At 38.4% G+C, this 25,202-nt stretch overlaps 1 protein-coding gene across 1 annotated transcript in view; it reads right to left on the bottom strand.

Moving 5' to 3' along the window:
• Positions 1-526: 526 nt before the first annotated feature.
• The window catches only part of hs6st3b (heparan sulfate 6-O-sulfotransferase 3b), a 69,738-nt gene continuing 45,062 nt past the window's right edge, over positions 527-25,202 (bottom strand). Inside the window, exon 3 of the mRNA XM_088008302.1 lies at positions 527-1,286. Coding sequence (XP_087864428.1) covers positions 527-1,286 — 760 coding nt within the window. The remainder of the gene's footprint in view (positions 1,287-25,202) is intronic.

Here is a 25,202-nt window from a genome sequence, read left to right as displayed (position 1 = left end):
TCGACTCACCAGTTGTTTGGACAAATCTGGCCAGCAAAGATCAGATTCAAGAAATGCTCCTGCTTTGTTGATAAATTCACATATTCCACTTTGTGTTTGTAACGCATTAAAAACTGATGCTCAAGGCTGCCCTCTCCATCTATTTATGATGTCCGGAACTCTTAGTCAAAAATACAAAAAGCCACTGGAGTGAAAACAGTCTGAACACCAATAACAACTTCAAACACATTCAAAACCTTTTTGTGGGCATTAAAATCAATGCAGTCAGGATTTTCTGCTTGTTTACTCTATCGTTTTGCAAAGTAAAACTAAGGCAGTAGTTAAATGAGACAATTTATGAACAATTTTTATAAATTTAAGACACTAAAGGCTCTCAGAGACAAAAAGACTGCTTTTTTTTTCTGAAAGAAACAAAGCTCTCATACCAAACAAAACAGATAAATGCATAAGACAGAACAATGGTGAAGAATAAAGAGACTCTTAAGATGTACGAGAGTCTGTTGCAGCTCTCTGTTTAGATGACACCTCACCAACGTGCCACTTGGCTTGTATAGTCCTCAGTGGTGGTGGGCAGGTCATTTTCAGTTTCCTTCTCAAATATGCCTCCGTCTCCCTTCCCGCTTCCTTTGTGTTTGGACGGCCATGGTCTGCCCTGGTCCCTTTGCTCCCTCAACCAGCGTCTCTCCTCGCGCCTCTTCAATCGCACCTCTTGGTGCTCCCTCTGCCGGGTGTACTGGAACCGCTGGAGGAACAGGTCCTTCGCATACTCGTACAGCTGAACGTCCAGGAAGTTGAGCTCCTCGATGCGCCTGCGCACGGCCTCGCTCAGGTCCACGTTGGCGGCCCGCGTGCTGTTGATCTGCGTGAAGGCGGAGATGAAGCGCAGGCTGAACGTCCGCTCAAACAGGTACTGCGTCTTGCGCTGGAACTCAGTCAGACCGTAGAAAGCCATGTTCTTCAGGTTGCTCATGGCGCTGCTCAAAAGGATGTGGTTGCGCTGGCTCTCGTTCATCGAGGACATGTTGTAGCAGCCCACCAGGCTCAGGTCAGCCAGCATGCGGACTTGGCGGTTGTTGGCCAGGTTTGACTGACAGTTCATGAACTCTTTCAGGGTGACACCGGACCAGTCGTCACCGCTATAGCAGGTGGGCAGCTCGTCTTGGGTGGGTGAGCGTCCATCGCACATATGGAGAGCCGTCTTCCACGTGGCTCCTCTCTGGACATGTTTCCACTCGCTCAGGTAGCGGGAGACCGGGTCTCGCAGCATGGTGATGTAGTAGAAGTTCCTGCAGCCAAAACAAACACAGTTAGAGGGCTGTGAGTGCGTCACCATCACAGAGAGCTGCCCTGCATTGTGCTGACAGATGGTGAGTTGTGTCTCTGTATGAAACTTCAAGGTTGAATGCTAATTGGAAAACTCAAACTCTCACTAATTAGATGATTATAGCTGGAGTCTACATGTTGCCTTTGGAAATTGACCCGAGCATTGAATTCACAAAAAGTAAGCAAGAACTGTTTTCATTCCACACATTGCTCCAACCTGCCAACACAGGAAATAATTGCATATCAAGGCATAGTTGTAATTCACAACCATAGAGGAAAGTGAGAAAAACTGCCTCAACTATGTCCAAAACATTGTTAAAATTTAATGAGGTCTGAGCTTTTGTGCCACAAATCCATAACACGCTTAGCTGAGAGACAGTAGCAAAGTCACAGTAAAAGTGACTTGTCTATTTACAAAGTTAAACTATGAAATATGGCCGACAGTCAAGTTTAAAGTCATTAAGATAATAGAACCTGGAAATAAGTTTTTAATAGATAAGGATTTAATATTTCAATCCTCATCTAAAACGTTCCTTCACTTCAGACTGTTTTCTATCCCGGGCATTCAGGTGACCACAATGACCATGATGGCTTGCGAGTAGGTAAACAACTCACAGGTCACAACAAATCTAAAGACCGATGGCCCCGTCAGCTTACATGTACTCGACCTCAAAGCCTCTCAAGGTGTCAGAGACTCCACAAGAGCTTAAAGCGCTCAACTCCCCATCAGGAAGAACACAGTAAGCGTTTCAAAGACGAGGTCAGATGTCATAAAATCTGGGTGGAAAAACTGTCATCTGCTCAGCCACTTCAGTTTCCCCGAAGACAATAATTCCAAATCTAAATTGTCTAAAAAAGGAAATTTAAAAAATGAAGTTTTGTGATGTTTTTACATTATTTCTCAGATTCGTATTGCACATTAAGTATGTGTACACATTTGGACAGATCCAGGAAGATGTTTCCAGGAGTTTCTACATACAACAAAAGTATAAATTACCTCATGGAAGCACAAAGACTCAGAGATAAGACACACTTTCAAAATAACTTCTAGATGTACCTTCTTCTGACAACCAGTTTAAATGAAACTTTGTCAGCAACTCAAAATAATAAAATTTACAATTTTACTGCTGTATTTGTCAAATGGGGGAAAAAGTAATGTAAGTGACAAGAGAAACAAAAACCTGAATATTTTCCCTTTCTGTCCTCCAATCCCAGCTGTACTGTGGTTCTAACATTTGCTTGTACACAAATATGAAACAAATAAGAGTTTCAGTTTCTGTTGTTTTTTTGTTCTATTAGAGCTGCACCTCACTTTACTGAATGAAAAAGATAAAGTTTTCGAATTCATTTAGGTGTTATTTTAATTCTAGTCAAGCAGCATGCATTAAGATGCTGCAGCCAGTTTAAGTCAGTCTGTAACACTGTAGAGTGAGTACTCACATACAAACATACCAGCTCTGTTGCTACTATAAACAGTTAATGGCAGGAATACTAATAAAGAAAACTACAGTTGTCAAAATAAAAAACTGAAAAGTCACTATGGGTAATTGACATTAGCCAAAAAATGCTAAGCATAGCATTTTTAATTTCTGTAAAAAGAACTAGCAGTGATTCTATAAGAATGTTGGCTTATGAAAAAGAAAATGTTCTTTGCTACTATTTATTATTTGCCAAGTGTGTTTTCTGTTTGACTACCTCAAGGAGACCGAACAAATGTTTGCTTTAATTTTTTTTTTTTGTGGTTTATTCTACATTTGTGTCTGCAATGTTTTCCTTTTCTCTGGAATGTTGTTTTATTGGATATTGTTTTAGGCTTGAAGGTGACAAATTGAAGATAATTTTTTTTGGATCTATATAAACTCTTATCTGAGGAAGAGCACGGTTCAAAAGAATAAACATTTTATTCAAAATATGTAAAAATCATTTTTGGTGCTCCAGGATGACAGCTTACACCATCTCTCACATAGAAACTGTGAAGTCCACTGAAGGCACATTCTTTTCAGAAAACAAAGGCTGGACAGGTGAAGGCCACATGAAGTCCTCCCAAAATGATGTCTTGTGTGCGCGTGTGTGTTTGTGTCCGGTGAATGTTTAATGACGAAGCCCTGGAGAGCAGTGCAAGTTGCTAAAGTGCAGGGCTATGCTGAGATTTCACTCTGACTCTAAAGTTAGAGCACCCATCAAAGCTCTTGATGCGGGGAAACTTCAACGTAGTCACACCCAAGGGTGAAAATTTAGGAAATTTAGGTCTGCTTCGTTTCTTCTTGAGGTTGAGATTCGTACCAACGCCACATTCAAGCATGTTTTTGTTTCTGATGTGTTTATCAGCTGGTTTGTACAGTCCCAGATTTTCAAACTTTTCAAAGCAAGTTATTTCATGGAACCAAACATCACAAATAAGAGCTTGGTCGACGCAGCATGAAACAGTTCAGTGTTGTCTTGAGCAGAAGATTAAAAAAACATCGCAGGCTTGTCTTGATGCTTCCAAAGGAGTGCCACTACTGAAAACGTTCTCCCGTATGAATCAAACAAGAAGACTAGATCTCACCCCTTGTAGGAGCAGCAGCACCCTGGCACTTTGCTCCTGGAGTTAGTTTGCTGTGCATGAATCCTTGTTAAGCTGGGGACGTAAGCTATGCGTATCTGAGAGCACTCCGCAGCCCAAAGGTCAGACGTTGAGCGCCATCAGTGTCAAAATGCATCAAGATCAGCGGGTCTGCAATGCCGCCTTGTGGAGTATTCCCTCGAATGACAGAGATAGCTTTTGAAGGAGGGTAAAGAGGGAGAGGATCTTTTTACTTTTGGCCTCTGTTATCAGCACCAACCCTATAGTCATTTTACACTCTCCACCAAAAATACCACAAAAACGTTTGTTTTTGTGCTCCTCACCCTGCTTTCCAACAGGGTGAGGAGCACAGCTTGTCCTGTTTGTTGGGGTTGTGCTAAAGCTATATCCCTTCTCCAAGTTTTGCCAAGTCTACTTTATCAGAGTTGGAGCCTAGAACCCGCGCTGAACTCTAGTTAATCATGGATCAATAATGGATAGGAGGCATATTGCAGCTTATTCTGCCCCAGAACACTCACCTCTAAGCAGCAACACCAACGGCATTACTTCACTGGAGCACAACTAAACAGAGGCCATTAAGCAGAGACGGAAGATGAAGTGAAAAGTACGGATAAAAATGGAAACTGAAGCCAGGCTGGAGAAGGGGCTGAGAGAAAAGAGGGCAACATGTACTAAAGCTGAATGTTTGAAATGGGAAAGGTGTCATAGTCATTTGAAAGGGAGTGGATCTCTAAGTGTTGATATTCTGCTGACGTTTTCTGCTTGCAAAGAAATCACACAAAGATGGAAAACATCGGAATTAATTAGGAAGATTAAAAAATGATTCATGCTGGTTTTATACATGGGGATGGCTCTAAATCATCTGGATAGTGGATTGAGGGAGTGAGCTTGTGCTTTGACTTGCTGGATGTGTTTGTACCTTTCACCAGGGGCGCAACTACATATTATTCCGAAGGAAAGTACGTAAAGGTGAAGGAACGTAGAAAGCATACGCTCGCTCTACCACCCCCCGAGATGAAGACACATAAAAGGTAAAACTCGCTACATTTACAATTTACATGTGCATGAGGTAAGGGCACGGTGAAGTGTATGCGAAGGCATCATCGGCCCGCCGCCCCCATCAGACGGGGTTTTGACGCCCCCTCTGGTGCAGCGCCCCTATGCGTTGGATGCGCTGCATAGCCACTTTTTGCGCCACTGCGTTTCACAGTACCAATACCATAACACTAGAACCCTGTTTGTTTTGCACAACTCAACGCATCAGCTCCTGACTGCGTCTTTATATTTTTCACTTCATCTTATCTTTTCACAGCGTATCAGAAATGTAAACTACGAATAAAATCTCAAACCGGGCCACAGCAGAGAGATGTACATCTAAATCTGTCTATTAAAATGTGCTGATTTGTGCTTTTACAGAAAGATACCATTGCTCATGTCCACACGAAACCATGGCAGCTTCTTTGGTTAAACACATCCACAGAAATGAATGCAACACATCTTAAAAAAAACATGATGACCCACTGTTTTTTTTATTTTCAGCAAAACTGGGAGAAGCGGACAACTGGCTTCTAATTACCTGCAATTAGCTCCAGTGACACAATTTTCAGCCCACTGCTTCTCTGTGATTACAGGCTGCTGAAAGCAAAGTGTACTCTTAGCCATGAGCTCCTGGTCTTTTTGAAATAGCTCAGCTGAATTCAAGACAGTTGTGGTGGGTGTTATTTTGTTGTGGATGCCTGGGGGTGCACTAAGAAAAAAAAAATCAACAACACATTTTTGTAAACTGGGCAAAAAAAAGTTATGAAGGAAGGCTAGGACAGTGAGAAGCAAATAAGTAAAGACAAACCAGGTCCCAGTACAACAATGACACTGAATAAAGTTGGCCAGTGGAGAGTTGCACACCGACCCAGCTGTTTTTGTAATGTGTGTAAACTGATTTACTGTCACAATGTGCCATTCATAATCTCCATTTATTATACTGTGGCACAGGACAGTGAATAAGAAGAAAATAAACAATTCTTGCTCACAGTTTCAACAACATATTCCAACCTGAAGTATGACATTACATTGTTAAATGACTTTTATATTTTTGCGCTTCAAGAGTCTGAAAAATAACCAAAGATATGTCAGAATAAATGGGTTAAAGGGAAGCCAATTTTGACATGAGGAGCTTTGTCACTGGTCATTAATATTCTCTTTTTCATATTTAATAAAACTTATTCAGAACATATTTTATTGATGAATAAGTAACAGTAGCATAACCTCACACAAAGGACTAAGTGCCGGTCTGGGACAAATATGAATGCACATAAGAGATGAAGGTCTAAGTATGAGCAGTGACTGTTGCTGTCAGCAGTGATGCACAAAGCTCAAAAAGTCTTGTTTTTATTAAGAAATTAAAAACCTCATCAAACATGGCCTTTTGTAGAAATACTAATCAATATAGCAAAGATGCTTTTATTATTACTTTTCCATGACAAACAATTGGAACTGAATTAAATGTATGAGGGTTAATATCAATAAAATAAAGATTATTAAACCATTTCATTTAATTTTTCCAAATAATTTGATTAAAATGTAAAGATAGCTGCAGTACAGGCATTTGTAACCAGATTTATTGTACACTAGGTGGCGCTTATTAATTGCAAACTCCAATTGGCTTTTTGCATTTTTCATGTGAGCGCCTCCATGTATGTGGTACAATTTGAAAGGTTCAAATTAAGAAAGTAAATTCCCAAAGATGCCATTAATGTGGGAAGATATATTCCTTAAACTAACATTAGTTTGATTAACCTTAACACTAAACAGCAAGTTAACAAGACCATCAAGAAATGTTTTGCTCCGTAGTTTAGCAGCTTAGTTGCTGTTCAGATGTGCTAACCTATTCAAAGGGTGAAATATAGTTTTTTGCTTAATTTAAAATGTGCTGTCTCAATTCATAATTTTTTTTTTTTTGCCTGTACATTGCCATTTTGTCACTTTACATTTCATACCCATAAACACATAATTACAGAAATAAATAATCCTACATGTCATTTTTAACTAAATTATGTTATATTATGATGTCATAATTAAATTGGCCATAGAGCTTTAGTTGACTCTGGCGAAATATTAAAGAGTATAACTCCTGATCAGACCAAAATCACAAGATGACCTCCTGTTGGCACTTATGGTTCTTGTAAGTCAGACTTTTAGCCACACTACCTTACAGTAAACTACAGGTTGACAGTGGTGGTTCTTGCAAAAATGCCAATTAAAACCCAGACAAGCTGCAAGCCACATTCAGCTCTTCTCACATAGATAATCAAACTGATAGATTTGTTGCTTTTTGCAAATAGAGCAAATAAATGGATCTGAAAATCACTAAAAACAACAACAAAGTAGCTAAGTTTATAAAAAATACTTTCACTTCATATTTTTGGTCTAAACCTTATCTTGGGGTCAAACTCTGTAATATCTAATCAACCCAGGGCTGGATTAGTCCAGACTGGGTTAGTGTAATAAGCTCAATTAGATTGTTTTTAACCAGTCCACTTTAAAAACAACAGATTGGGTGGTCTAAACATTTAAACACTAATCAACATATCAATAAAAACAGTGGATATTATGCCAAGCCTCGTGAAACTTTGAGGCATGCAAAAAGGAAGCAAGGATTAAAGTGCTAGCCTTCTGTCTCTCTGATTTTTCTGAGTTACACTCAGTGCTTGCTCAGTATTTCCCTTCTTTGAAGAAATCATCACTGCGTGCTGGATGCTGGATGCCGGTGTCCGACTGATGAGGGAGTTTCATGCTGAAGTTGTTGCATGAGTGAATCAGAGACTGATGGCAGCTGGCACGCTGCGCTGATCATGAGTGCTCAGGACAACTGAAGCCCAGTTCCTCTCCAAATGAGGAGCTGGCATTGAAATCAGACAGCACATGTGTTCTTCCAGAAACGGGAGTGGGAAGCAGAAAAAAGAGTGGATCAAGTTTCCTTTTGTTTTAGTCAAGTTTGACGTGCAGAAAATGAAGTCTTGGAAACGGAGGTTTTCCAGAAAATTAAAAGATTTTTTTTTTTTTTTCTGAGGATCTCGGACTCAAATGCTAGCAGATATCTTTCTATGTTAAAATTTCATCTATTTCCAGGTATCCTGGTTTCCTCCCACACGCCAAAGACATGCATGGGTTAATTGGGAACTCTTCATGAGTGTATGTGCGGCGTAAATTATTATTTGATCTGTTAATATGTTTTCGACCAGTTTTGATTTTGACAGGATCAGTAATTTTTTATCATGTCTGACTTTAAAAATAAGACATTTATTGTGTCCAGATGGCCCACTTCATGAATTATCCTGGTAGCTCCTTTTTGTAATGTGCAGAAAGTTGGAAAGTGATTTTGAATGTTTCCCCAAATCTCCACACTCGCGAATTTAAATATGGTAAAACCATGGAACACACCTAACTTGTTTTTACTAACGCTGCAATATTCTTTGCTTTTTCTGCTTTTACATGTCTAACGTAAGGGTTTTTGGCAGATTTCATGGTTTAAACACCTAAATACATATGTTGTCTACAAACCTTGTTTACGATCCACTGTTTTTCATTTTTCCTTATTTTACTTACAGTTATTATCAATTTCAAAGAAACAAATAATTCAAAGAAACAAATAATCTATTTGATTGCTCATAATACCTCTCCTTTAAGATATTTGTTCCCTCAGCATATTTGCAAGTCGTAATCTGGCAAATGGTGTCGTTTAAGAGTAATGGCTTCCTTCTTGCTGTGTGGCCCATATTAACACAGGACATGCACTGTGATAATGACCGTCTTCTGCCAGCTTCAGCCAAGATCTGGACAAAGTTTTTGCTTTTGCTCTGGGGCTGATTTGAAATTCCCAATTTGAAGAAAGTAGTAAAAATAATCATATCTCTCTCTCAACTTTGGGAATCCCATGAAAACGACAGTCACCTACAGAATGGAACATCCTGACTCAATAGAGAAAAGATATCCTACATTGAGAAGGAAGTACTCTCTTGAGACACAGCACCCAAAATAAATGAAGCATCCTACTAATTTAACACCTCGCTTGACTCCTGCCCTTTTCCCTATTCTGCTTCTTTTAAATGTTTTGCAGAAACCAGAGTTCCCTCAGGATCCATAACCTTTTCTTAAAGGTTGTCACATTAATCAGGCTGCTGATTTACTCATCAATAGCCCCCCTTGTATCTGTTGTCTGTCTCTTGTTATGCAGAGTGTTGTCGCTCTCCACTGCCTCCCAGTTGAAGGACTGAATTCATCAATTTTCTCATCTTGTCGGTTATTGCTTTCTTTCTCAAGGATGCTAGTAAATCGCTGTGATGATAGCAGTTCATGGATGTCGAAGACAACATATTGATAGTGAGATTTTTTTATTTTTTATATTTTTTGCTAAAACAATTTGATTTGACTTCTCATCTTTGTGTAGTCTCAGTGAATATATTTACTTAAAAGACAGTGTAGATATAACACTGACATAATGTGTGAATGCTTGGGAATACCTGAATATTATCACTCATGTTGTTTTGGGAGCTTATTAAGAAATTATGCAGAGAAAAAAAACATTTCATTTACTCTATACATGAATGCAAAAGTGTTGATGCACCTTGAATTTCCCCACACATTTAAATGTTTTGGCTTTGGCTTTGTGTCATAGATTCAAACACAAAGTAGCACATTAATGTCATTTTTGTTTTGGTTTTCAATTTTACTCAGTCTAGACAGCATTTTATTCAGACATCTGAATAAAATGTAATCCTATCTTTGCCTTTGAAAGTCACTTACTTGATAGTAATAGTCCACATCTTTATTTAAAAATGTAAAGAGCATGGCACAACTGAACACCTGTTAATGTATAGCTGTCGTCCTTAACTAACAAGCGAGACAACAAGAGTATTTAATCAGTGAAGCTGCCAAGACGCCTATGGTAACTCTGGAGGAGTTGTAGATACCTAAAGTTCAGGTGGGACCATCTGTTAGTGTTTACTGGTAAAACATTTACTGTGGAGTGAATCTGCTGTTGATTTTTAACCCTAACAAAAAGAAAGCCATTGCGAAAACAAAGCAGTGAAAAGTCCTACTTAAAGTTTCCGCAACATAATAATGGAGGCAGTAGGCTTCAAGATGGCTCGTTGGATGAGACCAGGTCAGTACAAATGTAACTTTCTAGCTTAAATATAAACTGTCTGGTTGAACTGCACTTTGCATGTTACACAAAAGTGTAGTGTTGGCAGCATCATGCTGTTGAGAATCTTTTTTTTTTTTTTTTTTTTTTTTTTTCAGAAATGACTGGTGAAGCGGAGATTTGGGAAGACAATCCAAAACGGGGCAAAACTGGAAGAGAACCTCTTGGCAAAGATTTGAGACTGGGGTGAAAGTTCACCTTCCATCATGTCAATCAGACTTAACAGGCTCCACAAATTCAGATGATGAACCCAAAAGCTTTTTGCTTTGCAAGTCGACTCGCGTTTGCCGTCTGCTTTGAAGTAGAAGCACTACAATGACCTCAGAAAGCCAATCGCAGTAGTTACAAAAACATTATAGCTTAAAACAAATATTCAAATTGTTCTGTACAGTCCAAAACTGAGTTCTGTTCATTGCTGGTTTGCTAGAGCTAAATCTCATTCAGCGGTTCTTTCAAGACAAGTCAGTGACAGCTAGACAGTGATTAAGTTTAACAGCACAACAAAACAATTTTAAATCAAGGGTTCTTCTTCTCAGGACCCAAGTTTGAATGTTGTAAAGACTGTTAACGAGTCCACAGAGACGGCCAGTTGTGCTGCTGATCCGAGCAGGACACTCGATCAAAGCGAACATCAGCTCCTCGCATTCTGCAGCAGGCTTAGTGGGAATGCATGTACGCCAGTGGCACTGCCCTCAGCTAAACTGGATCAGACCTCAGATAGCTGTTCCCACTGCTCACAGATGTGGACTAGTGGCTCTCTACACTCTGTGTGTCTTATATTATAGATGTAATCACAAAATGGGGTTTTCCAAAACGCTGTTGTAAAGGTTTCAATGTCGCAAGTTTATAAACAATCTGCTTTACAAGTAAGAAATAAGCGCTGATGCTCGTCTGCAGAGCTTTACGATGAGAAAATGATATAATTAAAACACTTTTAAAGTGTTTCTATAGGGCAAGACTAAATTGTTTGCCCCTTGGCAATAGTGTTGCTGCAGGTTACAGGGGGCACAAGAGATGAATGGGTCAAGTTGAGTGGGGTAAATAAGTTGCTCAGACTGATCATTGCCTCTCCTGTATCTACATAAAACAGCTTAATTTGTTTTAGGTTTGATTATGACACGAACAACACACATTTTATTTCCAACATCCAAATAGGAAGTTGGCATTTACAGGATTTAAAACCCAAAGAACAAGCCTCCAAGGTGAAACTCTCTGTACCTGTAATCTTTTTCCTGCATTTTATCTTTTTACTTCCCGTTTCAAACGTTGATGCATATCTCTGAAGACTGAAGAAAAGTGAAAAATTGAATTTCTGATGCACAGCTCTGGCTTTTACTTTCCTTCTTTTGCTCCACACATGATCAATACTGCTGTGGTGAATATATATATATATATATATATATATATATATATATATAATATGTATTTATTACACATTATATGTATGTATTTATTACACATGTATTGATATGTTGCTGTTAATCTGGCTGATTATGGCTAACAGCTCAGAAAACCCCCATTAAATAAATAAAAATAAATTTAAAAAGTGAAGTTAGTTCAGGATCAAACACAAAGTAATGGTGTCTGCGACACACCACACTAATATGCAAAAGAGTAAACAATTACTGAGTTCATACATTAACATACCTTAATGTACTCTTCAGTAGGAAGATGTTTGTATAAAAATCCATAACCATCATAAAGAACTGAAACTCAAAATGTGTAATGAATTTGTAAAATATACAGGTTTCTCTTTTTGAGCTGAATTACTGAAACAAACTTTCTGATAATATTCTAATTTAGTGAGATCTATGTGCATACTGTAATTCTTAATACATTTTCCTTAAGCCTAATCTATAATTCTTCTAACCTCAGTGTGAACCACGTCGTCCTGCTCTGTTGCTGGCCTCCCCGAACCTCAACTTGTTTGCTAAACATCTGAGTTTCCAACGGCTTCAGTCATGATCAAAAAACAGGATTTCTAGTTGGAGTAAAATTGACTTTGTTTGACAAGCTGCACAGATCATTCCTCTGCTGTTAATAATTTTCTGAGCCTTAGCTGAGAGTGAGTCACACACCATTTCAGGGACGGCCCCGCTCATGAGCCCACGGAAGAACTGACATTAACTGCAAAGTCATAAAACCAATGATTCTGCAGAAAATGTTAATTAAGACAACTCTGATTATAGCAGCTCATTAAATCAGGAGGCTGAGATGTGTTTCATACTTGCCTGAACAAATTTGAAGTGAGTATCGTTTTCTGCTGGTGCTGACAGTGCAAAGATAACAAGACTTTTAGAAGGTTCGGTTCAGCATATTTGAATAACGTGGCTATTTTAGCATCCTTAGCATTGTGAGGAGGCGGGAAGCGATTTGTTTAACAACCCTCTTGAAATCTAAGGAATTTTCTGAAAACATTGTCTAATCTAGTAAAAGATTAAAACTATCGAATCTGATCCATTTTCATATTTACCTAGAAAATCAGGCTTTGGTCTAAATACCTGACTAAAACCGTCCTAATGCTTAAAATGAACAAATGAGTAAATTTAACACTTATCTTCCCAAGCTATTTTTCCAGACCGAGTAAAATTAAGTCAAGAGTATTTGTATAACACATTTTAGCAACAAGACAGTTTACAATATAAAAACATAACACAATAAGCAAAGAGGAGTTTGGTGGCTGCAGTAGCAGCAATCCAAGTGAGTTATCACCACATCTTTGGGTGGTTTAATCAAAGCATTCAAACCAAGAACAAACAATTCAAGTGTTTCACAAAAATAAATGTCATGCCTGCCACAGACGCACCCCCTGCTGGTGTGCACAGGTGTGTGTGTGTGTGTGTGTGTGTGTGTGTGTGTGTGTGTGTGTGTGTGTGTGTGTGTGTGTGTGTGTGTGAGTGTGTGTGTGTGTGTGTGAAATGCACACACACACACACACCTCCAAATTGTCTTAGGATTGACTGTGTTGGTTGTTGGGCGACCAAGCAAAGCTGTTTGCTTTTTAGGCTGCTCTATAAGTGTAGCAGACCTGTCAAAACGTCAAATCATGGTTATCAATGAGCAGCACCTGAGGAGGAAAAACTAAAAAGGGCTCATCATGCTATAACTTTACAATAGCTGCGTAATGGCTCCAAAATAAAAAACAACAACAATAAAATAAACTTTTAGGTAAAGAAGCCAGTGTTAGCAGTTATCTGTAATTGATGCACAAATTGGATATTGTGTGCCTGATTTTTATTTATTTATTTATTTATTTATTTATTTTTATGACAGCACCCATTAAGACATGTTCACAGCGAACTGCACAACTTGAATCAAACTTAGAAGTAGAATGGCACAATCTGTAGGGTGCAATGCTCTCTACAGAATCCCCTTCACATGCATCCTTTCATGCAATTGAAAAGCTGCTGAAAAGGATATTGGTGTCTGTTTCTTCACATAAAGGCTAAAGCTGATTGTATGTTTGTATTGCAGAAGTGATGGTCGTGGTAGTAAATATATGGCATGGTCTTTGTCTTCCTGTTCTTGTAGTGTGCAGCTGATTTGCACCAAGCCAGGATGTGGTGAAATTGGAGGTACTGCAGGTTTAACAAAGTCAGTTTGACGACTTCACGTCTAGACTTACGTAAAACATGTTTCTTAATATGCAAATATGCAATGCAAACTATGAAAAAGCGAGATAGTGGTTTTGTTTGCTTTTTCTAACAATCTTCACTGCAAAGAACATAATTTGTTTTTACATTTTGAAATAAATAGATAAAAAAAAAAACATAATTAACAAGCATAAAAATATACCACACTGTAAGGCGCGTAGCATAAGGTTAGTGTTTTTTAGATGAAAGAAAAATGGCTGCACAGCTTATCACATTTAACCATTTACCAAAGGAGAGCATTCAGAGCCGTCACAGTAATGGCTGTTTCTAATCTTGGTGCTGTTGTAGCTGTCACAGCAGAAAGAGACGTGGGAAGAGCAGCAAGGTGTTTGGGGAATGTTTGCTCTTAGAAAATACATGGTGAGTATTAAATAAGTGACATTCAGTCCTGTGCCGAAACTGTCACAAACCTGGCTGTGATCTCTGAGATGTTGTGTGCACCATGGGGGACTCATCTTCTGCAGGATGCGGGCGTCTAGACATTCTTGATCAAAAGGAGAGAGCTGTGTATATTTTCGTGGTGTGCTTTTACTCCGGCACGCATTTGCATTTTGCTCATCAAAAGTGAAATATCTCCCAGCAGAAAGGTGCACCCGACCTTATCGCACAGTTGTGAATGTGACACCCTAATGCCCGTGGCCGGCGGTGTAGCGAGAAACATTTAGCCCGTCTGTTTGACATTCATCGTCTGCAAGGCTTTCATTCGCCCAAAAATCACTGCGTATGAAGGCAATTTAGCTCTCTCATTAAAAAGACATAAACGCCTCAGAACTTAATGGCGTCTCACATTAAAAGAGCAAGGCTTTAGAGTTTGGAGATAACATCTCAAGACTGCCAGGCACACGAAAGTGGAAGGGCCTGATCCTGCTCCCTTTCATCACAGATTCAATCAGAATGTTCATCCAGCTGTTTATCAGCGAGGTCCTGCTTCTTCCTGACATCATGTCAGGAGCTCGGCAAATGCCGGCTGATAATTATCTGCATTACAGGATCGAACATGAGCGATGGATGCTGTGATTGTGCTTTAACGCGCTTCACTGTTTCTATAAAACGAGAGAGGCAATAAAAACAAAGAAGTTTACCGATCTGGGACTGTGATCTTAATTAAACAGAAATAGACTTCTTTATCAACATTCTTTATGAAATCTATTATAGGGAGATAATGTGGTGCAGCTCAAGCTTTACGGAGACACTTTTCTGGGCAAGATGATTTTTTTTTCTTTTTTTTATCTACACAGTGCGGACATTAAATTAACAGTAGGCCAGAAACTTTACGATGTTACGGACTGAACCCGCTGAGAAAAAATTAGATGTGAGTGTTGAAGGAGAAATACTTCCCTAGTATTAACTTCCTCCTCACTTACTGTTCTTAATTTGAGTGCTCATTAAATCTTTGATGTCACTGGCAGCAGAATGATGCTCAAAGCACAATTTGATTAGAGAGTCACTTCCAGTTCATCATGAACCAGCTACTAAAGTACAACTAATATTATTTCCCCAGGTATTAAGCATGGTTTATCAGTAAGCCAGCCAGTAAAGAATTTCGACAGAATTTGTTTTGCTCAGTTTACATTATTCATTAAATGCAAGCTCAAACATTGCTCTTATAACTATACAGAGAGCACTTAAAATGTTTCTCAGTTTATCTGATTTTACTTTTTATAGGTATATGTTTGAGTAAAATGAACATTGTTCTTTTATTCTATGAACTACTGACAATGTATTTATTTGCAAAAAATGAGAAATGGGTAAAATAATAAAAAAGAAAAGATGCACTGCTTTCAGACCTCAAGTAATGCAAAGAAAACAAGTTAATATTAATTTAGAGACAACAATACTAATGTTTTAACTCAGGAAGAGCTCAGAAATCAATATTTGGTGGAATAACCAGGAGGTTTTCAGTGGGGTTCAATACAGTGGTCTCTTCTTTTTTTCAGAGCTGTGTAAACATTTCCATATTAAAACCATAAACTCCCTTTGGGATTTGTTTTTGATCAATTTTAAGTAACGAAATGGAGAAAAAAAATAATACTAATAGAAATTTGAAAAAGTGTGATGTGCATTTGTATTATTCTCCCAATTTATAAATGTCCACCAATGTTCTTCAACAAATGAAGGCCAAATAAAGATTAAGGATCATACAAGACAGGTAATGGTTAAGTTGTAAATCAACAAGCTTTGGGCATCTCAGGAAGCATTGCTCAATCCATCATCAGAGAATGGATAAAGTGTGGCATACTGCAGATCTACCAAGACATAGCTGTCAAAATGACAAGACGGACAAGGAGTGCATTAATTAGAGAGGAAACCAAGTGGCCCATAATGCTGGAGGAGCTGATGAATATGAAAAAAGTCGGAGGGGTGGGGGGATGTATTGACAGGAAAATTATTAATTGTGCCCTCAACGAATATGGCCTTTGCAGAAAAGAAGCAAGGAGAAGGAAACTGTTTTAAATAAAGTCTTAAGAAGTCTGACACAGGCCATGTAGGGGACAGAGCAAATACATGGAAGTACGTCCCCTGGACAAACAAAATGAAACTTTTGGCAATGTGTGAGAAAATTTGCATCCTTCTGTGGGTTTGCTTTTCTTTTAAATACAGGGAAATCCTGGAAGTGAAACTAATGCAGGTTATTAAAATTTTAACATTAAGGTGAATGTTGATCTTATAGCAGGACAACCCCAAACATAGAGCCAAGTTTAAATTGGCGTGTGTGTATTCATCTGCTAGAATGGCCCAAAGTCTCTAGACTAAACCTTATTCAGAATCTGTGGCAACTAAACGTGAAAACCGATGCGATGTGACTAAACATGGTGTGTTTTGCAAAGAAGAATTCACAACAGTTTGAGTCTCTAGATGGGCAAAGCTGATAGAGATATACTGCAAAAGACTTGCAGCTGTAATCACAGGTCACAGAATGGATAGAGGTTGAACGAAAAATACACACTACACTTTTTAGATGTTATTCTATGATCATTTTCCTTCCAACTCAGAACTGTGCACTTGGGTTAATTTTTTAAAGATATTACTATCTGTAGTTTTAAGATTTACGTTCTGTGTGGGAAATCAGAAATCTTTTTGGGACCCTGTGATGGCACCTTAATAACTTCTGAGTTTGCAAGTTGACTGATGAGGACTTTTCTATTTCATTTTTTTTCTTTCTTTTTTTTAGGAACTGTAATATTAAAATTTTCCCAAACAGCAAAGGTGGTTCTTCTGTCGTTGAATTGGTCAGCAAACAGAGGTGCTGTGCTGTCTAACAACACCCCATTCGTATTTGGGTTGTTAAATGGCTTACAGGTGGAATTATACGACAAGCTCTTGACTTTACCGTCTCTCGTGAATGGTTGTCTTGGTCTATGAGTTTAAGGGCATTATTCAGAAAGCAGGGTCTCTCTTCTGTGCCGACGTATTCGTGTGCTGTCCCGGTTCCCTCAGACAAGATGAGAATGAGACCGGAGACATGCATTATTCGTAACCGATACCCTCCCTTAATGGTGTCTGTGCTCCCCCTGGCAGCCCATAATGGACCATTTTTGAGGTTCTCTGCATCTTGCTCAGCGTTTTGATGGTGACAGAATGGGGACAGTGGGTGTCACCTGGGAAGAAACAAGATGAACGATGGGACCTTTCATTTACTTGTCAAGAAGCTGGCATTGCTGGCACTTGACATGGTGTGCATGTATGTGCTTGTTCAAGGAGTGGCAGACAAAACAAAAGGTGAAAAAATGCCCTTCACAAGGAAAAGGGTTTCATTCTGACTTTTATGGTAAAGAGCAAACAAAGAATAAAAGGACAATATGAATTTTATGAGGAATTTCTGATTATGAAAGCGACTTAAATGCTTTTTAGGGGTGTGGGGGGAGTGACTTTCCATATCAAAGTCTGTTTACAGTTCTCTGGGAATACTTTTGCATATGTGGAAAAATCTCTTAAATACTTTCGAGGCACAGCTACAAGCTTAGAAATAAAAAAATAAAAAAAAGCATTTTCAGGGGTGAGCAAGTGAGAGAGGTGCATTTACCAGACCTCTGAAGCCCGTCACAGAGTTCTGCTCCAGGCGAGCATCTTTAGGTTACTGGGAATATCACTTTTGAAATTCTGAACTTTGAAAAGTTAAAATATTAGAAACCCAGTCCTCTCTGAAAAAAAAGAAGAGTTGTGTGAGGTACTTTCACTCAAAAGGCATGTTTTCAAAAATACCAACAACAAAATGTTTTATGTATGTGAAGCCATGTATCGACAGCTACAGATGGTCAGGAGATACAGATTATTTGTCATATCACCATTCAGTTTATAGTGCAAAAAGATACATGAAATATTTGATTGTGTACTTATTTTTCATTTATCAAAACGTGTTTTAATTTGAAACGGACCACATCTCTTCATTCCTGTTGAATTTGATGTATACGTGTCCTTTATCATGTGTTGCGAGCCATATCGAGGTGAATCGAAGTTTTGGTAAACGAGGTGATTTTTGTATTACATGGGAGTGTTGGTGCTGGGATGAGGATTCATGTTCAAGATTTGGGCACGGGTTGTACTTTAATTGGACAAACAAAGACTCAATGTTTGACTTGAGAGCTGGAAAAGTCAAAACTAACCTCAGATTTAAGCACTGAAGATTCGAGATTTGAATCTCAGTCAAGATCTAAAGACTCAAGGCTGGACTTGGATCAAAGCTCTAAAAATTAAAATTGTGAGTCACACTAAAGCTCCAGAGATTAGAGAATTGACTTGGATTGCAGCTCTAAATTTGAGGTTTAAAGACTCAAGAATCGACTCAGACTGGATCTCCAAAGACTTTTCACTTGAAGCTCGGGATGCAAGTTTTGTGAACAATCCTTTACCCACAGTGTTAGTCACAGACTGCAGATGGAGAGTGATGAACATGGGCTCCGATTTATTATTGATTCATTCACCAGAGATGTTCACAGACAGTGGAATAGTTACAGTTCATAGTTATTTATGTTTGTTGTAGTTTCACAAATGACCAAATAAATGTCTCTCAAATGGCACTGATATAGCTATCGTTTTGATTAAACAAGCAAGCTAAACAACATTTTCTTTCCGTTAAATTGTAATTTATCTTGACTTCAATTTTTTAATCAATAAATTAGTCGACGCCGTTCTTATTTAAGCGTCTCAATCCTTTCCTTGGACAAACAGGCAACAGACCTGTTTGTGTTTGTCATCACATTCAGCCCTGGCTGTGTTAATTAGCCTCCCTCCCTCAGTTTACCTGCTCTCATTCTGCCACAGCTGCTCCACATCCCTTCTGATTAGCTCACCGGGACCCTTTCTCATTTCACCCCTGCCTCGGTATTTGAGCTCATTGTTCTCCTTGTGGCCTACCTGCAAGTTTTCCACTATCTTCATCATTAATCCGTGTTCTTGAGTCCAGGCACTTTTGATTCTGCTTCGACCTCACAATACACTATAAAACTTTATTCCGAGTACTGCTAACGATGTCCAAAGTACCATGAGTGGTGCTTGTTCTGTACTTTATGAACCATGGTTTTATATTTTGAGCGATACATGATTTCATTTCTTTAACGTTAAGTTGATCATTTCTTATTGACTGGTCATGGCTTCATTAAAAGTTACAGCACAGGAGAAATTATGTTAGAGATGCAAAGAAATTTCTCACATGACAATTTATGATGTAGTCAAAGCGTGCCGAGATGAAAGCAAGAAATCTGAATGTCGCCATACTCTGGGAAGTGGCTCCCTACTGTCCCTCTGTTCTTCTGTAATCCAAGACCAATTAGATATTGTAATACGACAGCAGAGCTTCAATTACCATGATCCTGGAAATCTGCCTACCTAATTATGCTCCCCTTTTTTCATCTTTCCCTTTCAAAGATCTTTCAGCGAGGCAGCGAAGGGAGGAGAAAAGGCGGGTACTCACATGGTATCTGAATTAATAATACTTTCAGAGAAGAGGCACAAGTACACAGGCAGGCAGTGGAAACCACTATACATGTCACATCACATAACACCAAGATGAAGACACTGAGAGCTTTGCATGCTGCCATGAGCCTTATGAGACTCCACAATCCCATACACACAACTTCACAATGTTATCTGCTTAGTTCCCCACTGCATGTAATAATTGCGCAAGAAAACAGAGTGATGACCGAAAAAGCTTTTATCTTTAGTGTGGAATTTCATTATCTTCACAAGCGTAATTGTGACTTTGACTGCTCGTCGTGCAGTAAACGCTTGGATAGCTATCTCCTACTGGGTACTGAATTAAAAAAAAGGAAGGAAGGGTAATAATAATTAATGGCATCAGCAACTTTCAGCAAGTTGCAAGTGAACTTCTCCTTTTCAGTTGTTACTGTATCACTGTAGATTTTTTCTTCGTTCAGCAGCTACTAAATGGATCGCTGTGAAATTCAGGAAAAATATCAGCGTAGGCTCTGTTGGCTTTCTGTTTTAGTCCAGGTAATTCAGCTCATGGCCAAATAGAACAGAAAGTATAGATTTTAAGCTAGACTCCAAACACATGCTAAAAGTTGTAATCTTCAAAAGACTGAAATAGTAGTTGAATGACACATTTGTCTTTGGATAACGTTTAGGGCTAAACATATAAATCTGTAATTTCCTGAGTATTTTTATTCATTGAGAAGATTGTTTTAAACACAAACAGATGCAAACACGACAGATTCACAATTCAAATAAAGGTATTCTTTTGCACTTTGTTCCATTAATCTTTGCTTCAGATGAAGTACAGTTGACAGCAAATATGTACTGTGCGAAACACTTGATAATTCATTGATCCCCTCAACAACAGGACTTTGAAATAGTTTAACGGCTCATTAGGTTAGAGGATCCATTTGCAAATGTATCAAGCAGATGTAACTGGAAGATGACTTATAACTTCTGTGATATTCTTCCCCTGTTGTTTGTAAAGTCAACAAAGTGCAACAAAATTGCACTTGGTGCAACAAAATTACCACCAACTTTCAGTCGGTGGTATTTTATACACTTAACTTGCATGCTGCAAACATCGCAGGTATTTGAGAATATCACGCTATTTGCATTTGCTCTGCTTGTTATATAAATAGATACAATGATTGGGTTTGTCATTGTACCAGCGCTCCAGACCACTCAGGTCTTCTGGTTCTAGCCTTCTCTGCATCCCCAGAAACAGAACCAGAAATGGAGAAGAAGCAGGTTTTTTTTTCTTTTCTTCCAGAAAAGCAGAACAGCCGAGATGCTGGGTTCCTTTAAATCAAGTCTAAAGAACGATTTACTTAGAGCTGCCTTTGATTAATAACGACAGAAACATTATGAAGTATAGTCTGTTTTCCAAACTCTCATCGCTTTCCTCTATTTTACTACTGCTACGTAATGTTGTCGGTTCTCTTGGTTGTTGTTTCATTTCCTTTTGAATCATGTAAAGCACTTTAAATTGCCCTGTCGCTGAAATGTGCTATGCAAATAAAATTCCCTTGCCTTGCCATAAGGATTGTTGACAAGAAGAAACAGCCGGGCTCTGTCAAAAAATAGGGTAATGAAATCTCCTATCAACACCTCTAGACTCACTAATTAACACATCCTTTCTTGGATCCTCACAGTCTCCACTGGTTGCCTGGAAACATCATGCTGACGGCAAGAATCCAGGAAGTCAGTGTGTCAGCCAAGAAATGCTTGGATCATGAGCATCACTTCTGTGAATTTGCATATATACATACATATACTATATATCTCTTTTGACAGCCTGCAGACATTAGCTAATATTGGATATTAAAGGGTATGTGCATTATAATATCCATTGCAAGTGCCACATTTTTCTTTCTACTCCCCAGAATATTAACTTATATGATTCACAGTGTGAAGAAATCACTATATGCTGCATGTTATCCTGCTTTCTTATTATATACCTTATACTGCAGATTGACAATATTATCTGCTGAGCACAGCACCACTGACAACCATGGTTCATTTGAAATTTCATTGTTTCACGTTTTCAAGTATTACGAAAGCTCCACCTTTTTTTTTTAATTATTTTACAAACATGGTCACTTGATACAATAAAGAAGCAATAACACTGCTTAGTTTCATCCACTTTTGACATAGATTCAGTACATCCAATTGACTAATATAGATGAATATTAGGGATGTACTGGATTGAAAGAAAGGGACTATTAAATCTATAATTTTTCAATGGCAGATGTTGGAGTTCATGACTAAATTAATTTGACCTCATTTTATATGAGCTATGCCCCTGTAAGTCATGTAAGAATTGCACAATATTATTGTGTGGGATTTATGGGGTAATTTGCATTTTTCATCCCGCAGTCTTAGCGCGACGCTCAGGAGGAGCACAGCAGATGTCACGGTCAGACAACTGGGGAGCGACGGGAGTGTCCCATCAGCCTGTCAGTTCCTGAAACCACACCGTGTGCATTGTGACCCGCACAGGGTAATTAGATTGCAGGGTCCAATGAACCCCGTCTCTTAGTGCTGTGGGAGGGTTAAGCTACATTTTCACCTTTTACAATGATGTTCATAGTGAAAAACATACTGTTGCACCTCGATTTTTGTTGCTAAATTTAGCAAGTATTCAGACCCCTACAGAAACTTATTTTCACAAAAGTGAAGTCATATCTTTTGACTTTTCTAGAGTTATCTGAGGCTGTTGGAGAAATGAATAATGCTCTTTTTTCCAGTAAAAAAAAAAACTGCACTTAGCTGCTCTCCCAAAAAATAGTAGCTTAAGAGTGAAAAGTAAACATTTGAACAAAGTATTTCTTCTCTCAAAGAAATTCCACACACTTAAGCTAGTCTGTAATGTAGAGCACAGTGAGGAAACTTTGATGCACAAATATTTTCCAGCTGTACTTTTCATACTTCATTGTAACTGATTTGCAGAAAATAGATGTTAAGGATTCAAGACGATGCTACTGTCATTCTGGAGAAAAATTGTGCTGCACTGTCTCTGACTTATTGCCTTAAAGATGACATTTACAGTGTAATGAGTTCCTCTTAAGCATTAGCTTTGAGTGGAGAGTGGTGTAGATGGGGCTGATAATCTAACTTCCAGAAGCTCATTTTAGTCTCTGCTTGGCACAGTGGATGAAGCCAGCAGCATTGGAAAGGTTTAAACCAAAGCTTTAATCCCTGTCCTGCTGAGAGTCAGCAGAATAAGGGGGGGAGAGATGAGTGTGTGCATTATTACAATACTAAGAAAGGAGCCTGGCCACAAAGAGAGGGCTGTTGAAGAAAATAATCAAGGCAGTGAGTAAACAGTAAAGATTCTTTTATCAATAATTACACTGTGCTATGTAAGACAATTGTTGTTATATATATATAAATACTTAAAACTAATTCTCATTTGGAACAGAGGAGACATTTTCAACTATCTTCGGTGCTCTTTGTTAACTTGAAAATAATTGCTTTGTGTATCTGCATTTATAGTAGACACACACACCCAAGCACACATTATTGTGCCTTTTCATCTAACATGGCCATTGTTTCTACCTACAGCAGTTGCTTGGAAGAAGTTCAAGACAATGTAAATGTTTAGGCTACTGCTAAACAGCAGAGTTATGGATGCTGGGTTGTTATAATTGCTTGATGTGGCTAGATTAAATACACATTGAAAAGTGTAGGCGATAAGCAAAAAGTGACACACTTTAAATTAAAAAACTACGCAAACATTTTCTAAGCTCGCTTTCTTTCAGTAGCACTAATTTGAGATCTGCAGTGAAAATAAATACTACAGAAACTATAAACAAACAAAATCTTTTACATCATTGCATGATATAAAAATGACCTAATGTATATGCCAGAATAAATTGAGAGAAGCTTTTATAGAAAAATAAATTTTAGATACACAAAATAAAGGTTTAGTATTTTTTTATGAAGTAAATAAGATTTTAACAAGAAGTTCCTGGGTTTGAAACCTGGTTAAAAAGATCCTGTTTGGATGTTTTCCCAATGCCTACATGGGTTTTTCCAAATACTGTAGCTTCCTCCCACAGCTCAAAAACATGTTGATTTACCGACATGCATGTTTCTTCAAATTGTCTTTAGCTCTTAGAAAGTCTGCATGGACATACCCTGCTTTTGCCTACTGGAGACAGAGGGGTATACTCAAGGAGATGGTAGTATTTATTGTGATTATTGTAATAAAGTTTGTATGTTAACTATCATTAATAAGACAAAAAATCTATTTTAGAGCTTATTGTGGAACAAAAGCAAAAACTGTGTTTTGTTGGACTGAAATGTGACCAGGTGACACTACAGTCACTTTTTAAGCTTCATAGCCCATAGCCTGCTTGCAGTTTCCAACACATAACATCCAGTTAGTCTAATGATCACTGTGTGAGATGTTAAAGTGAGGCTATTAAATATTTCTCAGCTACATACTCACTACCATGGCTGCAGACATTAAAGGTTTTATTTTGTGATTCATATCTTGGCTTGTGTTTTTTAATACACTGATATGATAACTGCAGAGTGAATTATTCACAAGTAGCTGCTGCTTCCATGTTCAAGGAACCGTAACTTTGATCAAATAGTGGGGGCTTCTGGAGTCACCCTGTAAAAGCTCGCCTTAATAGAATGATCAAAGTCCAATCATGTAAACATTTTTTTCCCCCAAATGCAGCAGGTGAGGCTACAGTTCAAAGCCTTTTTTTTGTGACATGAAATCTTAGAACAGTAATGAGGTACAACTCCAGGCAGCGCACACAGGAGAGTGTGGTTAGTTCCTTTCACATCAGCGCAGAGCCACTGAAAACATATATGGCTCAGTCAACCCTGCAGTCCTTCTGCAAAGTGTGAGGTTGAGTCTACATCGATCTAACCACACATCCTTGTCCAATTACTCAAAAGCATTTAGAGGTCAGCACCTCTGATCTGTGTTGCTTTCCTCAAACCTTTGCAGAACGATGACTTGAACGATGCTCCCCCGCCCCCTCTTTTTTTTTTTTTTTGTCACGGTGCACCTGTCAAGGAATATCACGGCCATTCAAAGGAGAACAGACGGTCTGCAACTGTGTTTTGGGAGATGACATATCAAAATTGCTTCCACATGACTGCTGAGAGCAGGTTTTCCTGCTAAACATTCCTCAAAACGAGGAGCCTTCTCATGCACATCTTGCAGTTGATTGACAATAGTCTCAAAACAACAAACTATGAGTCTGTAAAAATAAGTGCTTGCAGAGATTTATTTTATTTTATTTTTTTATCTGTATGAGATTACAGAGAGGTGGAACATTTGGCGCACCAAAAAAGACTCTGCTTAAATTTAACCGACTAAATTTTATACCATACACCTAAGTGGATATTTTAAGTCAAGTCATTAAAATAAAATGTTTAAGTAGTTTTTAAAATGTATCAAACTTAATTATTAAACTTTTAAACCTTTCATACTATTTAGCTTTAATATGCAATAATGTGCTCTTAGCACACAAGGCTCTAGCATCGAAACTCTTCCTTCTAT

The sequence above is a fragment of the Poecilia mexicana genome, unplaced genomic scaffold (assembly GCF_051168715.1).
Source record: "Poecilia mexicana isolate PSO_F unplaced genomic scaffold, ASM5116871v1 scaffold_2, whole genome shotgun sequence".
Lineage (NCBI taxonomy): Eukaryota > Metazoa > Chordata > Actinopteri > Cyprinodontiformes > Poeciliidae > Poecilia > Poecilia mexicana.
The sequence above is the reverse complement of the archived record's forward strand: the minus strand, read 5'-3'. Positions and strand labels throughout refer to the sequence as shown.